Source organism: Odontomachus brunneus, unplaced genomic scaffold, assembly GCF_010583005.1.
Source record: "Odontomachus brunneus isolate Ranch 3 - 2012 unplaced genomic scaffold, Obru_v1 Obru_scaffold_154, whole genome shotgun sequence".
NCBI lineage: Eukaryota > Metazoa > Arthropoda > Insecta > Hymenoptera > Formicidae > Odontomachus > Odontomachus brunneus.
In genome coordinates, this window is record NW_022639604.1 from 205305 (window position 1) to 228084 (window position 22780).

At 31.2% G+C, this 22780-nt stretch overlaps 1 protein-coding gene across 3 annotated transcripts; it reads left to right on the forward strand.

Moving 5' to 3' along the window:
• The first annotated feature begins 381 nt into the window (after positions 1-381).
• On the forward strand, positions 382-12896 carry LOC116850728. Of its 3 annotated transcripts, none has more exons than XM_032829342.1 (2): positions 382-735; positions 11338-12896. In XM_032829342.1, the coding sequence occupies exons 1-2, from the start codon at positions 497-499 to the stop codon at positions 11372-11374; spliced, it is 276 nt and encodes a 91-aa protein (XP_032685233.1). In that variant the 5' UTR covers positions 382-496; the 3' UTR covers positions 11375-12896. The 3 variants fall into 3 exon arrangements, with proteins under 3 accessions (XP_032685233.1, XP_032685232.1, XP_032685231.1); XM_032829341.1 differs by lacking the exon at positions 11338-12896 and adding an exon at positions 875-2439; XM_032829340.1 differs by lacking the exon at positions 11338-12896 and adding an exon at positions 1551-2439 and having other exon boundaries at positions 383-1043.
• Positions 12897-22780: the final 9884 nt, after the last annotated feature.

Consider the following 22780-nt stretch of genomic DNA (forward strand, 5'->3'; position numbering starts at 1 on the left):
TAATCAATTCAAATTCGGATCAAAGAACATTCTTTTAGTTAACTTACAGTGACCTTTATAATACATTACCGAAATACTTAAAATTTTGTTGGAACTTACGACAAATTTAATAAAGTATAATAACTCTCTTGGTAAACTTTGTATTTTGTTTTGAGTATTTTAAAGTAGATATTCATAAGTGATGTATAATGTAATGTATTTGTCATCTTGTTTCTCTCCACTAACGAATATTTCTAGTTCGTTATCTCAACAGTTACAAATTATCTTGTCAACAACTTTTTCGACACATACAAACATACTTGTACATTGTTATTATTGTTCTGTTAATGTTATGTTCTTATTGTTACCGGTCAAACATCTATATATATAATGTATATACATATTTCTGTTACATTCCGTAACTTGACGAGTTTCGCGCATTATTTTGAAGTAAATATTACAAACAAACGGTAACAAACAAACTACTTTCAAACGATAATTACTAAGACGTATCGTGATGAATTCCTCGCGAGTATTAACTTTTAATGGACCTTACACAGAGGACAAATATAATCAGTTTTTCAATCCAAACGTTTGTCATGTTTGCAAACAGCCCAGTGAAGTCTTGGTAACGTGTAATCTGTGTTATATGATTTCTTTCTGTTCCGAGGAGCATCGGGCGATACACAGAAACTCTCACTCTGAGATCTGCAAAACTCTAGCAATGATAATAACGGACATATCGTTGTGGGTCAGGTATGATAGTTTGGGAGAATGGATAGAATCACGAAAAAGAATTTTACAACACATACTGCTTACTCTGTCACGTTTCGCATCCCAACACGAATCAGAGATGATAATGTTTGCAAAATCATGTTGTGTCTGTTTCCGACAGGCAAATATATGGCCTTGCAAGATTTGCTATTCAGTAAATTTTTGTGATGATCACCAAATAGCATTTCGTCAGTTACATGAGATGTGCTGCAAAGATTTGCTGCTATTACTGAACACGAATATCATGTGTCTAACCGGCTGTATGGAACAGCTTATGAGTTTAGAAAGATGTAAGTTCACCAAATTTCCTGGTACAAAACCATATCATGACACTATTACATTTATTAACAACTATCAATGTATATCTCGTCGTGAGTGTCACGACAATTCTTGTATGCCAATTACATACTGGCCAATACAGTATCGTATATATTCTGATTATGCATCCGGCCCGCTGACATTATACTACGCGCTGCAGGAATCAAATTTATTAACTCTTGCAAGAAATTCATCTAAATATGTCATTCATGTTATAGATATAAATAAAACAGATATGGTGCAAATATGGCATATTTTCTTCCATTTATTTAAAAGTATAAAGGAAATATGTATTGTATTTATAAAAATGCCAATAATTGAATCGAACGATCTAGGGTTTGTTTGTGCAGTATGTCGTAACCATAATCAAAGACTTTTTGTTAAAAGCGTATCAGAACCGTACCACGATTATGTATGCTTAGATTCATATGAAAAACCGAATGTGATCATAATATTTGAAACAGAATGTCTTTGTATAGAAACATTGTTGGAATCTGTAAAAGCAATAATAGCGCAAGGGTGTCCGTTACTTTTAACCGCTGATTCGGAAAATACAGTGCAAGGAATTGTAGACAAGATACAAGAAGAAACAGGTACAACCAGAAATCGATTATACAGAGTAAATAATTACCGCGGTTATATGTCACATAGAAATTATATGACTGGTGGATTTTATTACCGAAATGCGCATTTTATTATGTATTCATAGATTTAAATCATATGTCTGACCCAGTCAACGGCTGAAGGTTATATATTGTTTTATCCTATTTTTATTTTGGTATAATTTATGATATTCAATTTTTAATAATATTCAAAATTAATCAAAATTTTCGTACCGAGATATAAATTCAGTCATAAATTAATAGTATTTTTGTGAAAATATAGTTTGCTGATTTGTCAGTATACAGTTTGTTAATATAAAGTTTTTCATCTTTTAAAAATATGTAAAATATGTTGTATATGAGGTAATAGAATGCAGGCTATATATATATAGTATCTTTAAATTTTACTTTAAATTTTTAATTTGTCTCATAATTATTGGTAATATTACATGCAGCTACGATTATTCTATATTGAGTTACATGTAATTGTTTTTTAAATCTCTACTTCATTGTTCGTGTTCTGCAAGTGATAGGTGATGATAATAATCTCAATGTTTTATGTAGATTATATTCTTCAAACTGTGTTTTGTAATTAATAATCATAACTTGCTAACATCGACTTTTCCAAATAAATTGTGAAAATGTATTAAAAAATATGAAAATAAACCTAGGACTATTAGCGTCTCCCAAGTTATCATCTGTAATTGTAAATTAAATGCAAGTGTAATTATAATCTGAAATAAAACATAGATCTTTTAGAAACATAGATAGTAAATTTGTATTATGTTTTTCTTTCCCGATCTTGTAAAAGATCTTCTGTAGTTCATATCATTTTGAAAGGAAGTATTTATACGATTGTATAATAATATCCGTTATGTATCGCACCCTATTGTTACACTATTTTCCACGATTAACAGTAAATATAACATAGAAAAGCTTTCTGCTCACATGATAAGGATGCGTAATAAGCAAAATGCTACACTTAGTCACACAAGGGAGCACAGGCAACCTAAAACTTCAAAAATTCTGAAACATTGTGGGCAAGTGGAATAGTACTCCCACAACATAAAACTATTCTTTATTTATGCTAAATTTTCATTTAAGGGGCTGAACCCATCCCTCGAAAAAACATAACATTTTCATTTTTAGCAAATATTTTCTAAAATACAAAAATGGTTTATATAAGAGTGGTAGAAGGTTTTATACTCTTTGCAACGATATACTAAAATTTTGCAAAAATAAATAAATTTTGAACCATCCTTCCCCCATTCATTATCTTTACAAATTTTTAATTCTTTGTTAGGACAAAAATGAAGAGCATCGAATACCAAATCCATCCATATATAACACTAGAAAATTGCCGCGATTTAATTTTGGAAAAAACGAGATGATAACATAGAGCTATAAGCGGCGGGCTATAGATAGGTGTTTTTAACTGAGCGATACTCGATAATTGCCTATTGTACATGTTTTCTTGTACCGCAAGATAATAAGAACTTAATTTTAATGATATTATATCCAATGTATTACATGAGATATGAACATAAACAGAGATCTAGTACTTGTATAACAATAGTAACATAAAAAGTAATATAACATCAATTATATGAATGTTATAAAAATGTCACAAATAGGTTGTTTGCATAATATTACAACAATATATGCAGGAATATTAAAATACAACATTGTTACAGAGATACTTGTAATGTAACAGAAATAATGTTAAAATACATGACTAGTATATAACATCATTATGTTACGTTATCATTATACTGATGAGTAAGAAATTATAACTAATCAGCAAGTTACAGGAAACACTTATGCAATATTGTAACATTCGGTTCATTGCATTTACGTAACATTAATATAACTTTGTTTACTGGGTCAGTAATTTCGGCCATTCCCACTTCGTTTATTTTATTGCATCTAAGCTCCCTAGAACTTTAATATAACTTAGTTTACTGGGTCAGCAATTTCGGACATGGCCATTCCCACTCCTTTTATTTTATTGCATCTAAGCTCCCTAGAACCAAAAGAATCTTTGCGTATTTATAATGATGAAATACTTACCACTCCGTAACCTTTTCTCATATATTGTAATTTTACGCATGTTCTATTAAAAGGAACATGACGAATTAATTAGTGAAATAATTTCACAACAACAATTTTAAAATGCAACATTCTAAATTATTATTAAAAAAATTTAAACAGCTTTCAATTATTTAAACAAATCAACATATACTTATAACTATATGAAATATAAAAGTAATTAAAACTAGTCAGTAACTAATTAATAGTATATGATTTATAACAACAGCAGCGTATATATATAGTCGAAAGTGTTATTTTATTAGACTATTTTGACAGGCTTATCATTATTCAACTTCCAAACAGAAAGATCTATCAATGTTAGACTTTTTGCGTCAACAACCAAAGTTTATAGACGATTTTGAATTTCCGTATTGCCTTGGAAAGAGACATAAGTCATTAGACGTATGTATGGTTTTAGATTATGGAAAAATATTATTAAAAATTTTTCTGGAAGACACACTAATACACACACTATTAGGTTAGATCTTGCACGCAATCTCTATTCTACAAATAACATATTGACTTTGCAGTTATTAATGCATGATTACACACACACACACACACACACACACATCTCGTTGTCCAGGTTTCAAAATTTATTTAAATATTTAAAAATAAATTAGTACAAAATAAATCAATAGGGATTAATAACAGCGTGCTTCTAAGCTTGGAGCCGCGACTGGCCGCGACCGTCACTTATATAGCCCGCCGAGCGGCAAGGAGAAGATAGAAAGCCTAGCTCCCGAGAATCGGCCGAAATGTGCAAACTATGCCGAGCTTTGCTTCACATAGTTTTAAGATCATCCCTATAAAACATAATTTTTATCATGCACATGTGTTGCGATATAAAACTTAAAAAACTATGTTCAGTTCCTTTCCAGTTTTTGCGCAGTTTCGATACAACTATGAAATGCAGTAATACTAGATAGTAACTAATTAGGTGTCTAGTAAAACTGCGTAGATTTCTACTAGGGATATAAAGATATTTTGTTTGAATTTTCATAAGAAGTTTTAAAATTGTGACGTTTTTATATAGCGGTGTTCGACTCTCAAATGGCGCGTCAACATCGACAACTTTAATGGACAAATTAGAAAAAGAATGAGATGTGGTGATGCACAAAAGCAATGTAAACATGGAAGACAAGAAACTATTTCTCAAGCCATTGCAAAATTAATCGCTTGCGGTACGCTACCAGTATTTTTGGTATCCTCTGATGCTTTCAAAGAATTTATAGCAATGTTAGAGACTGAATATAAAGTATCTTGTGCAGAGACCATCAAGATACGTCTGCAATTTCTTTATGCTGAAGTACGGAAGAAAACAGAAAATTTACTGTCTTTAATCAGTAACGTATCACTAACTATTTACGAGTGGTCATGCGATACTATGTAATGAGGAAATGGAAGACATTCCAACGGCGCAAAATATAGCGGATTTAGTAGTCATAGCGATAGGAGATTGGGGATTGGACGAAAAAGTGCAGACTGTGATACATGACAGCGCTGATGCTATGGTAGCTGCAGGAAGATTTCTTTCGTATATTCCGGACAGCTTAATTGTGCGGCGTATTTACCGCAACTTGTAGTAAAAGATTCAGTGCCGTTCCGAGATACGGCGAAATACTTGTGAAAGATAAAGCACTTTCTAAACATTTTAGACAATCAAATATAGCCAGTAGAGAATTAATAGCAAGACAAAATCAACACAATCTTTCTAAAGTAATGTTAGTAAGCTACTGTTTGACGCACTGGAATACAAATTTTTACATGTATTAAGGCCTCTTACAAAACCGCAGTGCAATTGCTTTATTATTAGCAGATACGAAGGTAACAAAACGCGGAGTTGCTAAAAATTTAGAATTTATAAAGAGCAATTGAGTATCAATGGAAGAATTGATGAAACTTTCGAAGCCTTTCCAGCTGACCACTACTATGGAGCGAGAGTAAACCCACTCTATCCATGGTGAGACCTATAATGCAAGGGATCATGGATAAACACATGGCGATCTCTCTTAGCGAAAATTACAGGACTCGCTTGTTTAAAGAGGCTGCGCGTTGTTCCCTTAAAAGTAGGTTCGAGACTTTAGAGAATGACGTGAGTGTCTACCAATTGGCACAATTTTTAGACCCACGTTATAAACCTTTAGAAGCAGAGAATGAGTCCAATTCTCATCAGTTCTTCCCATGTCCTTCCTATACACTAAATTCTATTTGGTCATCACAAAAATTGGCTGAATAGCAAGTATTGCAAGGACTTATGTTTATCTGTCGGTAACACGCATAACATGACTTTGCACATAATATCATCTCCTTTTCGTATTGGTATACGCAACGTGACAGACAAGGCTTCGTTGTAAAATATCGTCCCGTGATGCTATCCAATGTTCCAAGCTAGAATACGTATCCGAGAAAGATTTGTCTGTTATTATCCTTGCCACTGCTATGCAAATTTCCGAGTGTGAGTTTCTATGCAACTCTTTATGCTCTTGGGAACAGTAAAAAATCATGTTGCAGAGATTACACGTTATCAAGTTTCGGCTGGGACGTTTGCAAACATAACAAATATTTGGATTGAAAAATCCTGATTATATTTTTCTTCTGTGAGTGGTCCAATAAATGTTTTTTAGTTCATCGCTATAAATCTTATTAATTATCATTTATATATATTTTGTTTGTAATATTTACTTCAAAATAGTGCGCGAAACTGGACAACTCAAGTAGAGTCACGGAAATATTTATACGGATTAGATATAGATATTTAAACTGTAATAGTACAGGGGACATTAATAACGGATTATGCGACAGTATGTTTATATCGAAAAAGTTGTTGAAAAGATAAATGGTAAATATCGATTTGACAAACTAGAGATATTCATTAGTCTAGGGAAATAATGATACATTTCTTATGAGAATCTTGTTGAAAAACTGAAAAAATACTAAAATATACAAAATTTATCAAACAAGATAGATTAATAAATTTGTGGTAATTTCCAACAAAAACTTGTAGTATTTTGGTAATGTATTGGAATAATCATTTCAAGTAAATTAATCCGTTAAATAAAATATTTTTTTTATCCGAAACCATCAGTTTTTCATGTTCTGATAACGGTAACGGTTTCCTTAGCGTTGATAACCAAGCAATAGACGGTGATCTAAATGGCTCTAACTATGTGTTCTTAGGACTTGCATAATGTATAGTATAGTATACGATACAGAATATTATAATAAATTTATTCGTAATCTTTGAAATGTGGATCAACATTAGGTATGAGACCAATGTTGATACAATAAATATTAGTGCACTAGTGATTACACCACTGCTTCTCAATTTTCAACGAAATATTATTAGGACTAATCTGAACAGGAAACGGTTTAAAACAACTTACTCAATTATCAAAACTTCAAAATATGTTTGGGATATTATTTTAAATATTAAACTGTTTTAAACTGTTTTAAATATTAACGCTTTATTGTCGAACAAAATGGATATTTTTCGACGACATAACAGAGCTTTTATTTATACAAGTGATTAAGTTATATATAAATATATTATTTTAATATATTATTTTAATAACAGACACACACAAACCAAAGTCAAGTGAAGAATATTAACTGCTATTTAATTCTACATATTTACATATAAATTAGGTATATTTATATATAAGGTAATTATGGAGAATTAGGACTTTTTCAAATTTTGATATTTTTTGGTTGCAATCATGATAAATATCTTTATTGTTATTCCAGCAGTGATAATCAAATGAGGGAGCCTGAGAAATATATAACTATCTGTGTTTTTATCTATTTGTTGTAATGTATGTAGAATATCGTATCTTTTAAGGTTTAAGACTGAAATTGCAACATACTACTGAAAAAATTAGAATATTTTTTTATTAGTAACAAACACTACTTCCTTGCTAATATAAAATATAATTTTTGCATAGGTAAACATTTAATTTTTGTTTAAATTGAAGAACAGGTTTTCAAATTGTAGTTTGAGATTTTGAATTGTATTTCAAAAATGTGCACTCATAAACATTAAAAAAAGTATTAATTATTTATTAATTAATTCTATATTACATTAATATAACAACAAAACAGAACAAAAATAAAAGTACACAAGTAATGTTACTACTGACATCCATTTTGCTATATAACATAAATGTTGCTTCAACAACATGTTTTAACAACATTTTTAACGGATTTGGCTAATTATTTTACCACGAATCATGCCTTTTTATTTGTCACCGCGGTTTCCTTTGTCATCGCGGTTTCCTTTGTCATCGCTGTTTAATAAGTTATCGAGCGCAATGATTTCAAAAATCTAAAGGTTTTCACTTGTTGCTTGTAAAAAGCTATTAACAAAAAAGTTGTACGAATGTAACGTAATTTTTCAAGGCAGTTCTATAAAATACACCCTTTCCTTTCACTTCTGTGAGAAATTCTCACTCTTTAGCTTAAGTACAACAAACTTCGCCACCTTCCGCCGCGGTGCGGAGTGTGTGGAGGGCGTAGCCCTCAATTACAGGGCTAGAGATAGGCTTTTTTTTTATTAATATGTCGGACATTATAAGCATCCTCCATATAGCCATGTTTATATTACGAAAATATTGTAAAAAATAAAAAAGGTGCCTCTCCCTAGCCGTGTAACTGAAGGGCTACGTCCTCCAGACCCGTCACACCATAGTGGGGGAGGGACGCAAATCTGTTGTATTTTAGCTTAAAGTTATTTAACTTCAAGTTTAACAATCACAAATTAAAACATAGGCGCCATAAACCCCGAAAAGCTATGTACAAAAAAATAATTAAAAACTTTGAAAAATTACGTACATTTCGGCTCCCACCCTTGATTATCAATGTTGGAATAACAACAAAGATATTTACCAAGATTGCAGTAAAAAAATATCAAAATTCGGAAAAGTCCTTATTTTACATAATTACCATATATAATTATATTTAATGAGTGATTATATATATATATATACAATATACAGGGTGTACAGCGCGTTTTCCTCGTTGCTAAGGGACTGGGCCAGCTAGTCTATCATGCCGTTGCTACAGCGCGTACAGCATTCGTCTCACCACAGCGCGTGTGCTGATTGGCCAATGGGCTGCCGCTCGGTAGAAAACTTTCGTTGCTAATATCTTAAAACTTTACGTGGTTGTTTAAAAAAAGACACCGATTACATTATTCATCCCGGCCTAGTATACTCAATACAACTACTCAATACTCAAAAACTCAAAAAGCTTTTAGCTTAATCTTTCGTTGAACATCTAAAAGCAGTGATGAAATCACTAGCTCAGTAATATACAGGGTTGACAAAAAGTCCGGAAACGGTCAAATATCTCGAAAAGGATCAACTGTAACGAAAAATATATAAGTAGCAAAGTTGTAGGGCTTAATAAAAAATATATCTAAACATGGCTAAAAATGTGACTTTAGGTGGAGGACGAAGGTCAAATTGAATTTTTTAAATTGGACCCCGACTTTTTATTACATATTCTTATAGCTCATTTCAAGGGCTTTCTAAAAACCTATAATAAAGTATTTTTTTATTAGGCATATTTAGAGTTATGAGCCTTGAAAGGATTTTGGTCTTTAATTGTTTCTGTTTCGTAAAAACGTATCACTGTTTTCTTAGCAGTGGATTTAGAAATAAAATTGCGATCAGGATATGCAACATTGAATGTGCAGATCAGTTACTTCTTCGTATTATCTAATATGGACTCCAAATTTTCGATAAAGGAACAGCATTATTTTTTCTTTATCTGTTAACTAGGCTCGGAGCCTAAAAAACATAAACGCAAGAGAAAAACAAGAATAATTTTGTTTTTCGTGTCTCAAGCTAGACGATATGACCGGCTTAGTTGTTCATTCGCTCGCATCGAACGCGGTTATTCATCCACGACGTAATATCACACGTACTGAGCCAAAACTCGCGTATACCCGCGCTTCACGATAACGCTTCTCGATCTTTGTACTTTAAAAACGAGTCGTGCTCCCTCGCATCTTATTCTTTGTCTTTTCCTTTTCTTTTCCAATTGCAATTTCAAATTTCTTTTTTAAAAATGTTAAGTCATACGAAAAAGCAACTGATCTACACATTCAATGCTATATATCCTGATCATAATTATATTTCTAAATCCACCGTTCAGAAGACAGTGATACATTTTACGAAACAAAAACAGTTAAAGACCAAAATCATTTCAAGTCTCATAACTCTAAAGATGCCTAATAAAAAAATACTTTATTATTGGTTTTTGGAAAGCCCTTGAAATAAGTTATAAGAATATGTAATAAAAAATGGGGGTCCAATTAAAAAAAATTCAATTTGATTCAATTCTTCGTATGACCTTCGTCCTTTACCCAATGTCAAATTTTTAGCAATCGTTAGGTACATTTTATTAAGCCCTACACTACTTATATATTTTTCACTACAGTTAATACTTTCCGAGATATTTGACCGTTTCCAAACTTTTTGCCAACCCTGTTTATATTATATTATATCAATATTTGATGGGTATTTAATGTTGTTCCGTCATTTCAATATTCGCTCATAAATATATTATAATATTCTGTGAACACTATAAAAAGATACATTATGTAAGTCCTAAGGACATTCTTAGAATCATTACAATAATAGCGTTCCGCACGATCTCAGAAATGTAAGGAATAGGACATAGCATGGTCCAAACATAGATAATCAATTCAAATTCGGATCAAAGAACATTCTTTTAGTTAACTTACAGTGACCTTTATAATACATTACCGAAATACTTAAAATTTTGTTGGAACTTACGACAAATTTAATAAAGTATAATAACTCTCTTGGTAAACTTTGTATTTTGTTTTGAATTTTTTAAAGTAGATATTCATAAGTGATGTATAATGTAATGTATTTGTCATCTTGTTTCTCTCCACTAACGAATATTTCTAGTTCGTTATCTCAACAGTTACAAATTATCTTGTCAACAACTTTTTCGATACATACAAATATACTTGTACCTTGTTATTAATGTTCTGTTAATATTATGTTCTTATTGTTACCGGTTAAACATCTATATATAATCCATATACATATTTCTATTACATTCCGTAACTTGACGACTTTCGCGCATTATTTTGAAGTAAATATTACAAACAAACGGTAACAAGCAAACTACTTACAAACGATAATTACTAAGACGTATCGTGATGGATTCCTCGCGAGTATTAACTTTTAATGGACCTTACACAGAAGACAAATATAATCAGTTTTTCAATCCAAACGTTTGTCATGTTTGCAAACAGCCCAGTGAAGTCTTGGTAACGTGTAATCAGTGTTATATGATTTCTTTTTGTTCCGAGGAGCATCGGGCGATACACAGAAATTTACACTCTGAGATCTGCAAAACTCTAGAAATGATAATAACGGACATATCGTTGTGGGTCAGGTATAATAGTTTGGGAGAATGGAGAGAATCACGAAAAAGAATTGTACAACACATACTGCTTACTCTGCCACGTTTCGCATCCAAACACGAATTAGAGATGATAATGTTTGCAAAATCGTGTTGTGTCTGTTTCCGACAGGCAAACATATGGCCTTGCAAGATTTGCTATTCAGTAAATTTTTGTGATGATCATCAAATAGCATTTAGTCAGTTACATGAGAAGTGCTGCGAAGATTTGCTGCTATTACTGAACATGAATATTACCTGTCTAAACGGCTGGATGGAAAAGCTTAAGAGTTTAGAAAGATGTAAGTTCACCCAATTTCCTGGTACAAAACCTTATCATGACACTATTACATTTATTAACAGCTATGTATCTCGTCATGAGTATCACGACAGATTTTGTATGCCAATTACATTGTGGCCAATGCAGTATCGTATATATTCTGATTATGCATCCGGCCCGCTGACATTATACTACGCGCTGCAGGAATCAAATTTATTACTTCTTCCAAGAAATGCATATAAATATATCATTCATGTTATAGATATAAATAAAACAGATATGGTGCAAATATGGCATATTTTTTTACATTTCTTTAGAAATATAAAGGAAATATGTATTGTATTTATAAAAATGCCAATAATTGAATCGAACGATCTAGGGTTTGTTTGTGCAGCATGTCGTAAACGTAAACAAAGACTTTTTGTTAAAAGCATATCAGAACCGTACCACGATTATGTATGCTTAGATTCATATGAAAAACCGAATGTGATCATAATATTTGAAACAGAATGTCTTCGTATAGAAACATTGTTTGAATCTGTAAAAGCAATACTAGCGCAAGGGTGTCCGTTACTTTTAACCGCTGATTCGAAAAATACTGTGCAAGAAATTGTAGACAAGATACAAGAAGAAACAGGTACAACTAGAAATCAATTATACAGAGTAAATAATTACCGCGGTTATGTGCCACATAGAAATTATTTGACTGGTGGATTTTATTACCGAAATGCGCATTTTATTATGTATTCATAGATTTAAATCATATGTCTGACCCAGTCAACGGCTGAAGGTTATATATTGTTTCATCCTATTTTTATTTTGGTATAGTTTATGATATTCAATTTTTAATAATATTTGAAATTAATCAAAATTTTCGTACCGAGGCATATATTCAGTGATAAATTAATAGTATTATAGTGAAAATATAGTTTGCTGATTTCTCAGTATATAGTTTGTTAGTATAAAATTTTTCATCTTTTTAATATATGTAAAATATGTTGTATATGAGGTAATAGAATGCAGACTACATATATATAGTATCTTTAAATTTTACTTTAAATTTTTAATTTGTCTCATAATTATAGGTAATATTACATGCAGTTACGATCATTCTATATTGAGTTACATGTAATTGTTTTTTAAATCTCTACTTCATTGTTCGTGTTCTGCAAGTGATAGGTGATGATAATAATCTCAATGTTTTATGTAGATTATATTCTTCAAACTGTGTTTTGTAATTAATAATCATAACTTGCTAACATCGACTTTTCCAAATAAATTGTGAAAATGTATTAAAAAATATGAAAATAAACCTAGGACTATTAGCGTCTCCCAAGTTATCATCTGTAATTGTAAATTAAATGCAAGTGTAATTATAATCTGAAATAAAACATAGATCTTTTAGAAACATAGATAGTAAATTTGTATTATGTTTTTCTTTCCCGATCTTGTAAAAGATCTTCTGTAGTTCATATCATTTTGAAAGGAAGTATTTATACGATTGTATAATAATATCCGTTATGTATCGCCCCTATTGTTACACTATTTTCCACGATTAACAGTAAATATAACATAGAAAAGCTTTCTGGTTACATGATAAGGATGCGTAATAAGCAAAATGCTACACTTAGTCACACAAGGGAGCACAGGCAACCTAAAACTTCAAAAATTCTGAAACATTGTGGGCAAGTGGAATAGTACTCCCACAACATAAAACTATTCTTTATTTATGCTAAATTTTGATTTAAGGGGCCGAACCCACCCCTCGAAAAAACATAACATTTTCATTTTTAGCAAATATTTTCTAAAATATGGCTTATATAAGAGTGGTAGAAGGTTTTATACTCTTTGCAACGATATACTAAAATTTTGCAAAAACAAATAATTTTTAAACCATCCTTCCCCCATTCATTATCTTTACAAATTTTTAATTCTTTGTTAGGACCAAAATGAAGAGCATCGAATACCAAATCCATCCATATATAAAACTAGAAAATTGCCGCGATTTAATTTTGGAAAAAACGAGGTGATAACATAGAGCTATAAGCGGCGCGCTATAGATAGGTGCTTTTAACTGAGCGATACTCGATAATTGCCTATTGTACATGTTTTCTTGTACCGCAAGATAATAAGAACTTAATTTTAATGATATTATATCCAATGTATTACATGAGATATGAACGTAAACAGAGATCTAGTACTTATATAACAATAGTAACATAAAAAGTAATATAACATCAATTATATGAATGTTATAAAAATGTCACAAATATGTTGTTTGCATAATATTACAACAATATATGCAGAAATATTAAAATACAACATTGTTACAGAGATACTTGTAATGTAACAGAAATAATGTTAAAATACATGACTAGTATATAACATCATTATGTTACGTTATCATTATACTGATGAGTAAGAAATTATAACTAATCAGTAATTTACAGGAAACACTTATGCGATATTGTAACATTCGGTTCATTGCATTTACGTAATATTAATATAACTTTGTTTACTGGGTCAGCAATTTCGGACATGGCCATTCCCACTCCTTTTATTTTATTGCATCTAAGCTCCCTAGAACCAAAAGAATCTTTGTTGTCTCGTTGTCCAGGTTTCAAAATTTATTTAAATATTTAAAAATAAATTAGTACAAAATAAATCAATAGGGATTAATAACAGCGTGCTTCTAAGCTTGGAGCCGCGACTGGCCGCGACCGTCACTTATATAGCCCGCCGAGCGGCAAGGAGGGGATAGAAAGCCTAGCTCCCGAGAATCGGCCGAAATGTGCAAACTATGCCGAGCTTTGCTTCACATAGTTTTAAGATCATCTCTATAAAACATAATTTTTATCATGCACATGTGTATGCGATATAAAACTTAAAAAACTATGTTCAGTTCCTTTCCAGTTTTTGCGCAGTTTCGTTACAACTATGAGATACAACAATACTAGATAGTAACTGATTAGGTGTCTAGTAAAACTGCATAGATTTCTATTAGGGATATAAAGATACTTTGTTTGAATTTTCGTGAAAAGTTTTAAAATTGTGACGTTTTTATATAGCGGTGTTCGACTCTCAAATGGCGCGTCAACATCGACAACTTTATCGTATAATGGACAAATTAGAAAAAGAATGAGATGTGGTGATGCACAAAAGCAATCGAAACCGGGAAGACAAGAAGCTATCTCTCAAGCCATTGCAAAATTAATCGCTTGCGGTATGCTACCAGTATTTTTGGTATCCTCTGGTGCTTTCAAAGAATTTATAGCAGTGTTAGAGACTGAATATAAAGTACCTTGTGCAGAGACCATCAAGATACGTCTGCAATTTCTTTATGCTGAAGTACGGAAGAAAATAGAAAACTTACTGTCTTTAATTAGCAACGTATCACTAACTATTTGCGAGTGGTCATGCGACACTATGTAATGAGGAAATGGAAGACAATCCAACGGCGCAAAATATAGCAGATTTAGTGGTCATAGCGATAGGAGATTGGGGATTGGACGAAAAAGTGCAGGCTGTGGTACATGACAGCGCTGCTGCTATGGTAGCTGCAGGAAGATTTCTTTCGTATATTCCGGACAGCTTAAATTGTGCGGCGTATTTACCGCAACTTGTAGTAAAAGATTCAGTGCCGTTCCGAGATACGGCGAAATACTTGTGAAAGGTAGAGCACTTTCTAAACATTTTAGACAATCAAATATAGCCAGTAGGGAATTAATAGCAAGATAAAATCAACTCAATCTTTCTAAAGTAATGTTAGTAAGCTACTGTTTGACGCATTGGGATACAAATTTTTACATGTGTGAAGGCCTCTTACAGTACCGCAGTTCAATTGTTTTATTATTAGCCGATAGGAATGTAACAAAAGCCAGAGTTGCTAAAAATCTAGAATTTATAGAGAGTAATTGGGTAACAATGGAAGATTTTGTGAAACTTTTAAAGTCTGTCCAGCTGGCTACTACTATGGAGCGAGAATGAACCCACTCTTTCCATGGTTAGACCTATAATGAAAGGGATCATGGATAAATACATGGCGATCTCTCTTAGCGAAAATTACAACACTCGCTTGGTTAGAGAGACTACGCATTGTTCCCTGAAAAGAAGGTTCGAGGCTCTAGAGAATGGCGTGAATATCTACCAATTGGCACAATTCTTTGACCCACGTTATAAATCTTTAGAAGCAGAGGATGAAAAATTTAAAGCTATTATTCACAATTATGTCCAAAGAATTATTGAAGGAAATATTGCAGATAATGAAGAAAATGCTATGCTGCAGGAGACTGCTCTTGATTTTTTATTTCAAGCGGAAACGAACAGGAAAGATTCAAAATATCAATATCACCTATATATATATCTGAAACACAGATTAGTCACAATCTGGACCCCATAATCTGTTGGAAAGACCACAAAGAGAAGTTCCCAAATTTATACAAATTGGATTTGAAATATTGTATTTAATCATATCTGCTACGTCTGCTGTGTCAAAGCGCACCTTTACAACTGCAGGAAATATAATAACAGCAAAACGTAGTTATCTCTGTCCTTAGAATGTTAATTTGATAATTTTTCTCTCTCAAAATATTTCCTTTATGTAATTATCTGCTTTATATAATAACATGTATTTGTTGATTTGTCCATTTCAGTAAAGAAAGTGTAAAAAATCTTATATATAAATTTGAATTATTGCCCTGTATAAGTTTAGAACAACATCGTACATATATTCTATATGTAAAAAGATATATGTAACTTTATATTTTAATACATGACTACGGATTTTAACGATTTAATTAAAAGTTCGATTTTTTTCTGTTGAAAGTTAATTCAATTCTAATATTACTGTTACTAATATAAATTACTTCTTAGTACTATTTATCAAGCTTTCGATCACTATGATGCATGAAATTGCTTATAAAAATGATATATTTCTGTCTATTGCTTAAATTCTTACGACAAATCTTATTCTGGGAAAAAAGCTTTCAGAATAAAGTTATTTATTGTTATTTATTGTTATTTATTGTTATTTATGTTTCTTCTCATATTTCTATGCTCCTAAAATACGCCAGCTACAAAAAAATGGTTAAGACAAGAATTGTAGAGGACAACGGGGGTCATTTTACCGTGCTAATAATTTTGACCTTTAGATCGATTTTCAAGGTCATTCGAAAGTCAAAGTCATTTTTTTTAATTAGAACCCCTATTTTTTAATACCAGATTCGAAAAGAGCAGAAAATTTTACGTTAAAAATGATATTTAGATTTTTTTTCTAAGTCCAAGAAAGTCAAATCAAGAACTTGGAAGATGTTAATTTAATACTTTTAGCGTTACCCGGAAACAACGACGTGGACGTAGTAAGTTCTGTTTCCTTTGGGGTGCTTGATTATCGTGAGTCCCCTTGCCTCTCACCATAACTGCAATTTATCATAATTACCTGCGGAGTAACTGTTCAAAGTTACCTCCGTTTGTTTCAAGGCACAAATTTAAACGTCGTTCAAAATTTCTCATTGTTGAAAACAAAGTGTCTCTAGGAATGGCTGCGCAAGCTCCACGAATTCGTTCCATCATATCTTCCTTTGTTGTAGTCCGTTGAGCAAAAACAACATCTTTATAATTATGATAAGTTATGGTGAGAGGCAAGGGGACTCACGATAATCAAGCATTCCAAAGGAAACAAAACTTACTACGTCCACGTCGTTGTTTCCGGGTAACGCTAAAAGTATTGAATTAACATCTTCCAAGTTCTTGATTTGACCTTCTTGGACTCAGAAAAAAAAATCTAAATATCATTTTTAACGTAAAATTTTCTGCTCTTTTCGAATCTGGTGTCAAAAATAGGGATTTTAATTTAAAAAAATGACTTTGACATTCGAATGACCTTGAAAATCGATCTGAAGGTCAAAATTATTAGCACGGTAAAATGACCCCCATTGTCCTCTACAATTCTTGTCTTAACCATTTTTTTGTAGCTGGCGTATTTTAGGAGCAATTTGGATCCGTCGATTAAAATGGCTCACCTTGTATATAGATGTTAAGACGATAATGATAAAATAAGTATAAGGGGTACTAATTACGGATATAAGTATGTTTGTATGTAACAAGAAGTCTTTGACAAGATAAATAGTAACTACCACTACGATAAACTAAAAGTGTTCGTTAGTGGAGAGAAACAATATGACACATATGATACATACAATGAAATTGCTCCAATTTTATTAGAAATACAGTGAAATAGTTTTCACACGCATACGTTTTGGAAATAATATTATAAATGTTATTAAAAAAATATACTATATTATACAATTTGTTACTTATTCGCAGGAAATATCTTTGTTTAAAAAATAAAGAAAAGATGTCTCCCTGATAAATATATGGAAATAAACATACAATTATTAGTATTTTGTTAACATTATTATACAACTATATAATTACTACAAAAAAAGAATTTATATGTAGGATATTATTTATTTTGACCTAATTTTGAATCTACCGCCAATCATATGTGACACTACGCTTACGTTGACAGAAAAGCCCTGAGAAAGCGCGAAAGAAAAGGGTGAGCAACGCGTAGAACGTGTGGCAGGATTGTGTGATGAAACAATCGAGCGAGCGGATAAGAAAAAGCAAAGCGCCAAGTAAACTGTAAATGAATAGTTACAAATATATTTTCTAATTGCCAAAACCCTGAAGCAAGTTTCTACATATATTAAGATTTGTGACACTTTTTGCGTTTGTATCAAATTTGCAGCGTAATATAATGATAAACACGTAAAATAATGATGTTATATACTAGACATATATTATAATATTATTTCTGTTACATCACAAGTATCTCTGTAACAATGTTGTATTTTAATATTTCTGCATATATTGTTGTAATATTATGCAAAGAACCTAATTGTGATATTTTTTTAACATTCATATAATTGATGTTATATTACTTATTATTTCTATGTAATATTACTACAATAATCAATGTTTACTGAGGAGATAGTGCAAACCGTGAACAGGCTTATCATCATCCAAGTTGCAAACAGCAAGGTCTATCAATATTAGACCTTTTGCGTCAACAACCAAAGTTTATGCTTACGACTATGAATTTTCATATTGTCTTGGAAAGAGAGATAGAATCATTAGACGTATATACTTGGTTTCAGGTTATAAAAAAATTGTATTAAAAAGTTTTCTGATACACACACTGTTATGTTAGATCTTGCAAGTAATCTCCATCCAGAAATAACATGTTGAAATTGTAGTCATTAATGCATCATCATTTCTCGTTGTCTTGTAGTCTCAGGTTTCAAAACTTATTTAAATATACGTGATTTGAAAATGAATATATATAAAATAAATCGACAGAGTTTCACACGTTAGGTGAATTTTGTTTCGAGAACGATTCAAATATAAAGTGAAGAAGTAAGGTACACACAAATGTTATACTATTGTACTATTGTTATACTATTGTTATACAATTGTTATACTATTGTTATACTTATGTTGTACTATTGTTATACAAGTAAATTACTAGATCTCTGTTTACATTCATAGCTCATGTAATACATTCGATATGATATCATTAGAATTAAGTTCTTATCATCTTGCGGTATAAGAAAACATGTAAAAAGACGCAATTATTGAGTATAACTCAATTAAAAAACGTTTATCTATAGCGCGCCGCTTATAGCTCTATGTTATCGTCTCGTTTTTTCCAAAATTAAATCGCCACAATTTTCTAGTGTTATATAAGGGTAAATTTAGTATTCGATGTTCTTTATTTTTGTTCTAACGAAAAAAAGTTGAAAATTTGTAAAGATAATGAGTATTAAGGAAGGTTAAGGAAGATTCAAAAATTTTTTATTTTTGTAAAATTATAGTACATCGTTGCAAAAAGTGTGAAACATTCTACCATTTTATATAAACCATCTTTTCATATGTCTTGTATTTTAGGAAATATTCGCTAAAAATTAAAATGTTATGATCTTTCAAGGGATGGTTTCAGCCTCTTAAATCAAAATTGAGCATAAATAAAAAATAGTTCTATGTTGTGGGAGTACTACTCCACTTGCACACGTTTCAGAATTTTTTGAATTTTTGTGTTGCGTATATTCCCTTGTCAGTGTGACTAATTGTAGCATTTTGCATATTATGCATCCTTATCATGTGACCAGAAAATTTTTCTACGCTATACTTACTGTTAATCGTGGCAAATAGCGTAATAACAGAGACGTTATAATGGATATAATTATGCAATCGTATATATATTTCCTTTCAAAATGGTATGAACTACACAAGATCTTTTACAAGATCGGGAAAGAAAAACATAATACTAATGAATGTGTACTATTAAAAGATCTATATTTTGTTGCCGACTATAATTACACTTGCATTTAATTTACAATTACAGATGATAACTCGGGAGACGCTAATAATTCCAGGTATATTTTCATACTTTTTAATACATTTTCACAATTTAAAATGGAAAAAACGATGTTAGCAAGTTATGATTATTGATTACAAAACACAGTTTGACGCATGTAATCTACATAAAACATTGAGATTATTATCATCACCTATCACTTGTAGAACACGAACAATGAAGTAGAGATTTAAAAAACAATTACATGCAACTCAATATAGAATAATCGTAGCTGCATATAATATTGCCTGTAAATATGTGACAAATTTAAAATTTAAAGTAAAATATAAAGATACTATATATATGTAGCCAGCATTCTATTACCTCATATACAATATATTTTACATATTTTAAAAAAATAAGAAATTATATGCTAACAAACTATATATTGACAAATCAGCATAATATATTTTAACAAAAATACTATTAATTTATGACCGAATAAATGCCTTAGTAAGAAAATTTTGATTTATTTTCGAATATTATTAAAAATTGAGTATCATAAACTATACCAAAATAAAAACAGGATCAAACAATACATAACCTTCAGCCGTTGATTGGGTCGGACATGTGATTTAAATCTATGAATACATAATAAAATGCGCATTTCGGTAATAAAATCCACCATTCATATAATTTCTATGTGGCATATAACCGCGGAAATTATTTACTCTGTATAATCGATTTCTGGTTGTCCCTGTTTCTTCTTGTATCTTGTCTACAATTTCTTGCACTGTATTTTACGAATCAGCGGTTAAAAGTAACGGACACTCTTGCGCTGTTATTGCTTTTACAGATTCAAACAATATTTCTATACAAAGACATTCTGTTTCAAATATTATGATCTCATTCGGTTTTTCATATGAATTTAAGCATATATAATCGTGGTACTGTTCTGATACGCTTTTAATAAAAAGTCTTTGTTTATATTTACGACATGTTGCATAAACAAACCCTAGATCGTTCGATTCAAATTTTGGCACTTTTATAAATACAATTCACATTTCCTTTATATTTTTAAAGAAATGTAAAAAAATATGCCACATTTTCAACATATCTGTTTTATTTATATCTATAAACATGAATGACATATTTACATGCATTGCTTGCAAGAGGTAGTAAATTTGATTCCTGCAACGCGTAATATAATGCCAGCGAGCCGAATGCATAATCAGAATACACATATTGATCTGTTGACCAGTACATAATTGGCATACAAGAGGAAGATCTGTCGTGACAGTTACGATGAGGTACATAGTTGTTAATAAATGTAATAGTGTCATGATAAGGTTCTGTACCAGGAAAATTGGTGAACTTACGACTTTCTGAACGTATAATCCTTTCCATCCAGCCGTTTATGCAGGCGATATTCATGTTCAGTAATAACAGCAAATCTTCGCAGCACTTCTCATGTAACTGACTAAATGCTATTTGGTGATCATCACAAAAATTTACTGAATAGCAAATCTTGCAAGGCCATATGTTTGCCTGTCGGAAACAGACACAACACGATTTGCAAACATTATCATCTCGTGTTGAGATGCACAACGATATATCCGTTATTATCATTGCTAGAGTTTTGCAGGTCTCAGAGTGTAAGTTTCTGAATATCGCCCGATGCTCCTCGGAACGGAAAGAAATCATATAACACTGATTACACGTTACCAAGACTTCACTGGGCTGTTTGCAAACATGAAAAATGTTTGGATTGAAAAACTGATTATATTTGTCTTCTGTGTATGGTCCATTAAAAGTTGATAATTGCCGCAAATCCATCACAATACGTCTTAGTAATTATCGTTTGTAAGTAGTTTATTTGTTACCGTTTGTTTGTAATATTTATTTCAAAATAATGCGCCAAACTCGTAAAGTTACGGAATGTAACAGAAATATGTATACGGGTTATATATAGATGTTTAACCGGTAACAATACACAGAACATTAATAACAATTAATAACAATGTACAAGTATGTTTGTATGTATCGAAAAAGTTGTTGGCAAGATAATTTGTAACTGTTGAGATGACGAACTAGAAATATTCGTTAGTGGAGAGAAACAATATGACAAATACATTACATGATACATCACTTATGAATATCTACTTTAAAAAACTCAAAACAAAATACAAAGTTTACCAAGAAAGTTACTTTATTAAATTTGTCGTAATTTTGAACAAAACTTTAAGTATTTCGGTAATGTATTATAAAGGTCACTGTAAGTTAATTAAAAGAATGTTCTTTGATCTGAATTTTAATCGATTACTTATCTTTGTTTTGACCATGCTACGTCCTATTCCTTACATTTCTGAGATCGTGCGGGACGCGATTATCGTAATGATTCTAAGAATGTTCTTAGGACTTACATAATATATCTTTTATAGTATTCACAGAATATTATTTTATATTTATGAGAGAACATTGAAATGACGGAACAACATTAAATATCCAACAAATATTGATATAATGTACATTATTAAGCTAGTGATTGCATCACTGCATTTAGATGTTCAACGAAAGATTAAGTTAATAAATTTTAAATTAAAATTTGAAACTAATCTAATTCGTTCTTTTCAACAAAATAACAGAACTCTTATTTAAAGCAATTATAATTTATATATAAATATATTATTTTAAACACACCAAATAAAACACATGCAAACCAAAGTGAAACATAAAATATTAAATATTATACAGGGTGTCTGACAGGTTGAGGTACCGTACCAGAGCTAATATACAGGGTGAGTCATTTTAGTCTATGGATCCGAATATCTTCCAAATTACGGTATCTACAAAAAAAATGGTTTAGATAAAAGTTGACCAGGACAGAGGGGGTCATTCAATTGTACCATTGGTTTTGACCTTGAGGTCAATTTTGAA

What these genes read in the sequence shown, in the direction of transcription:
- LOC116850728 (XM_032829340.1), top strand. Translation starts at nt 497, where the DNA reads ATGAATTCCTCGCGAGTATTAACTTTTAATGGACCTTACACAGAGGAC.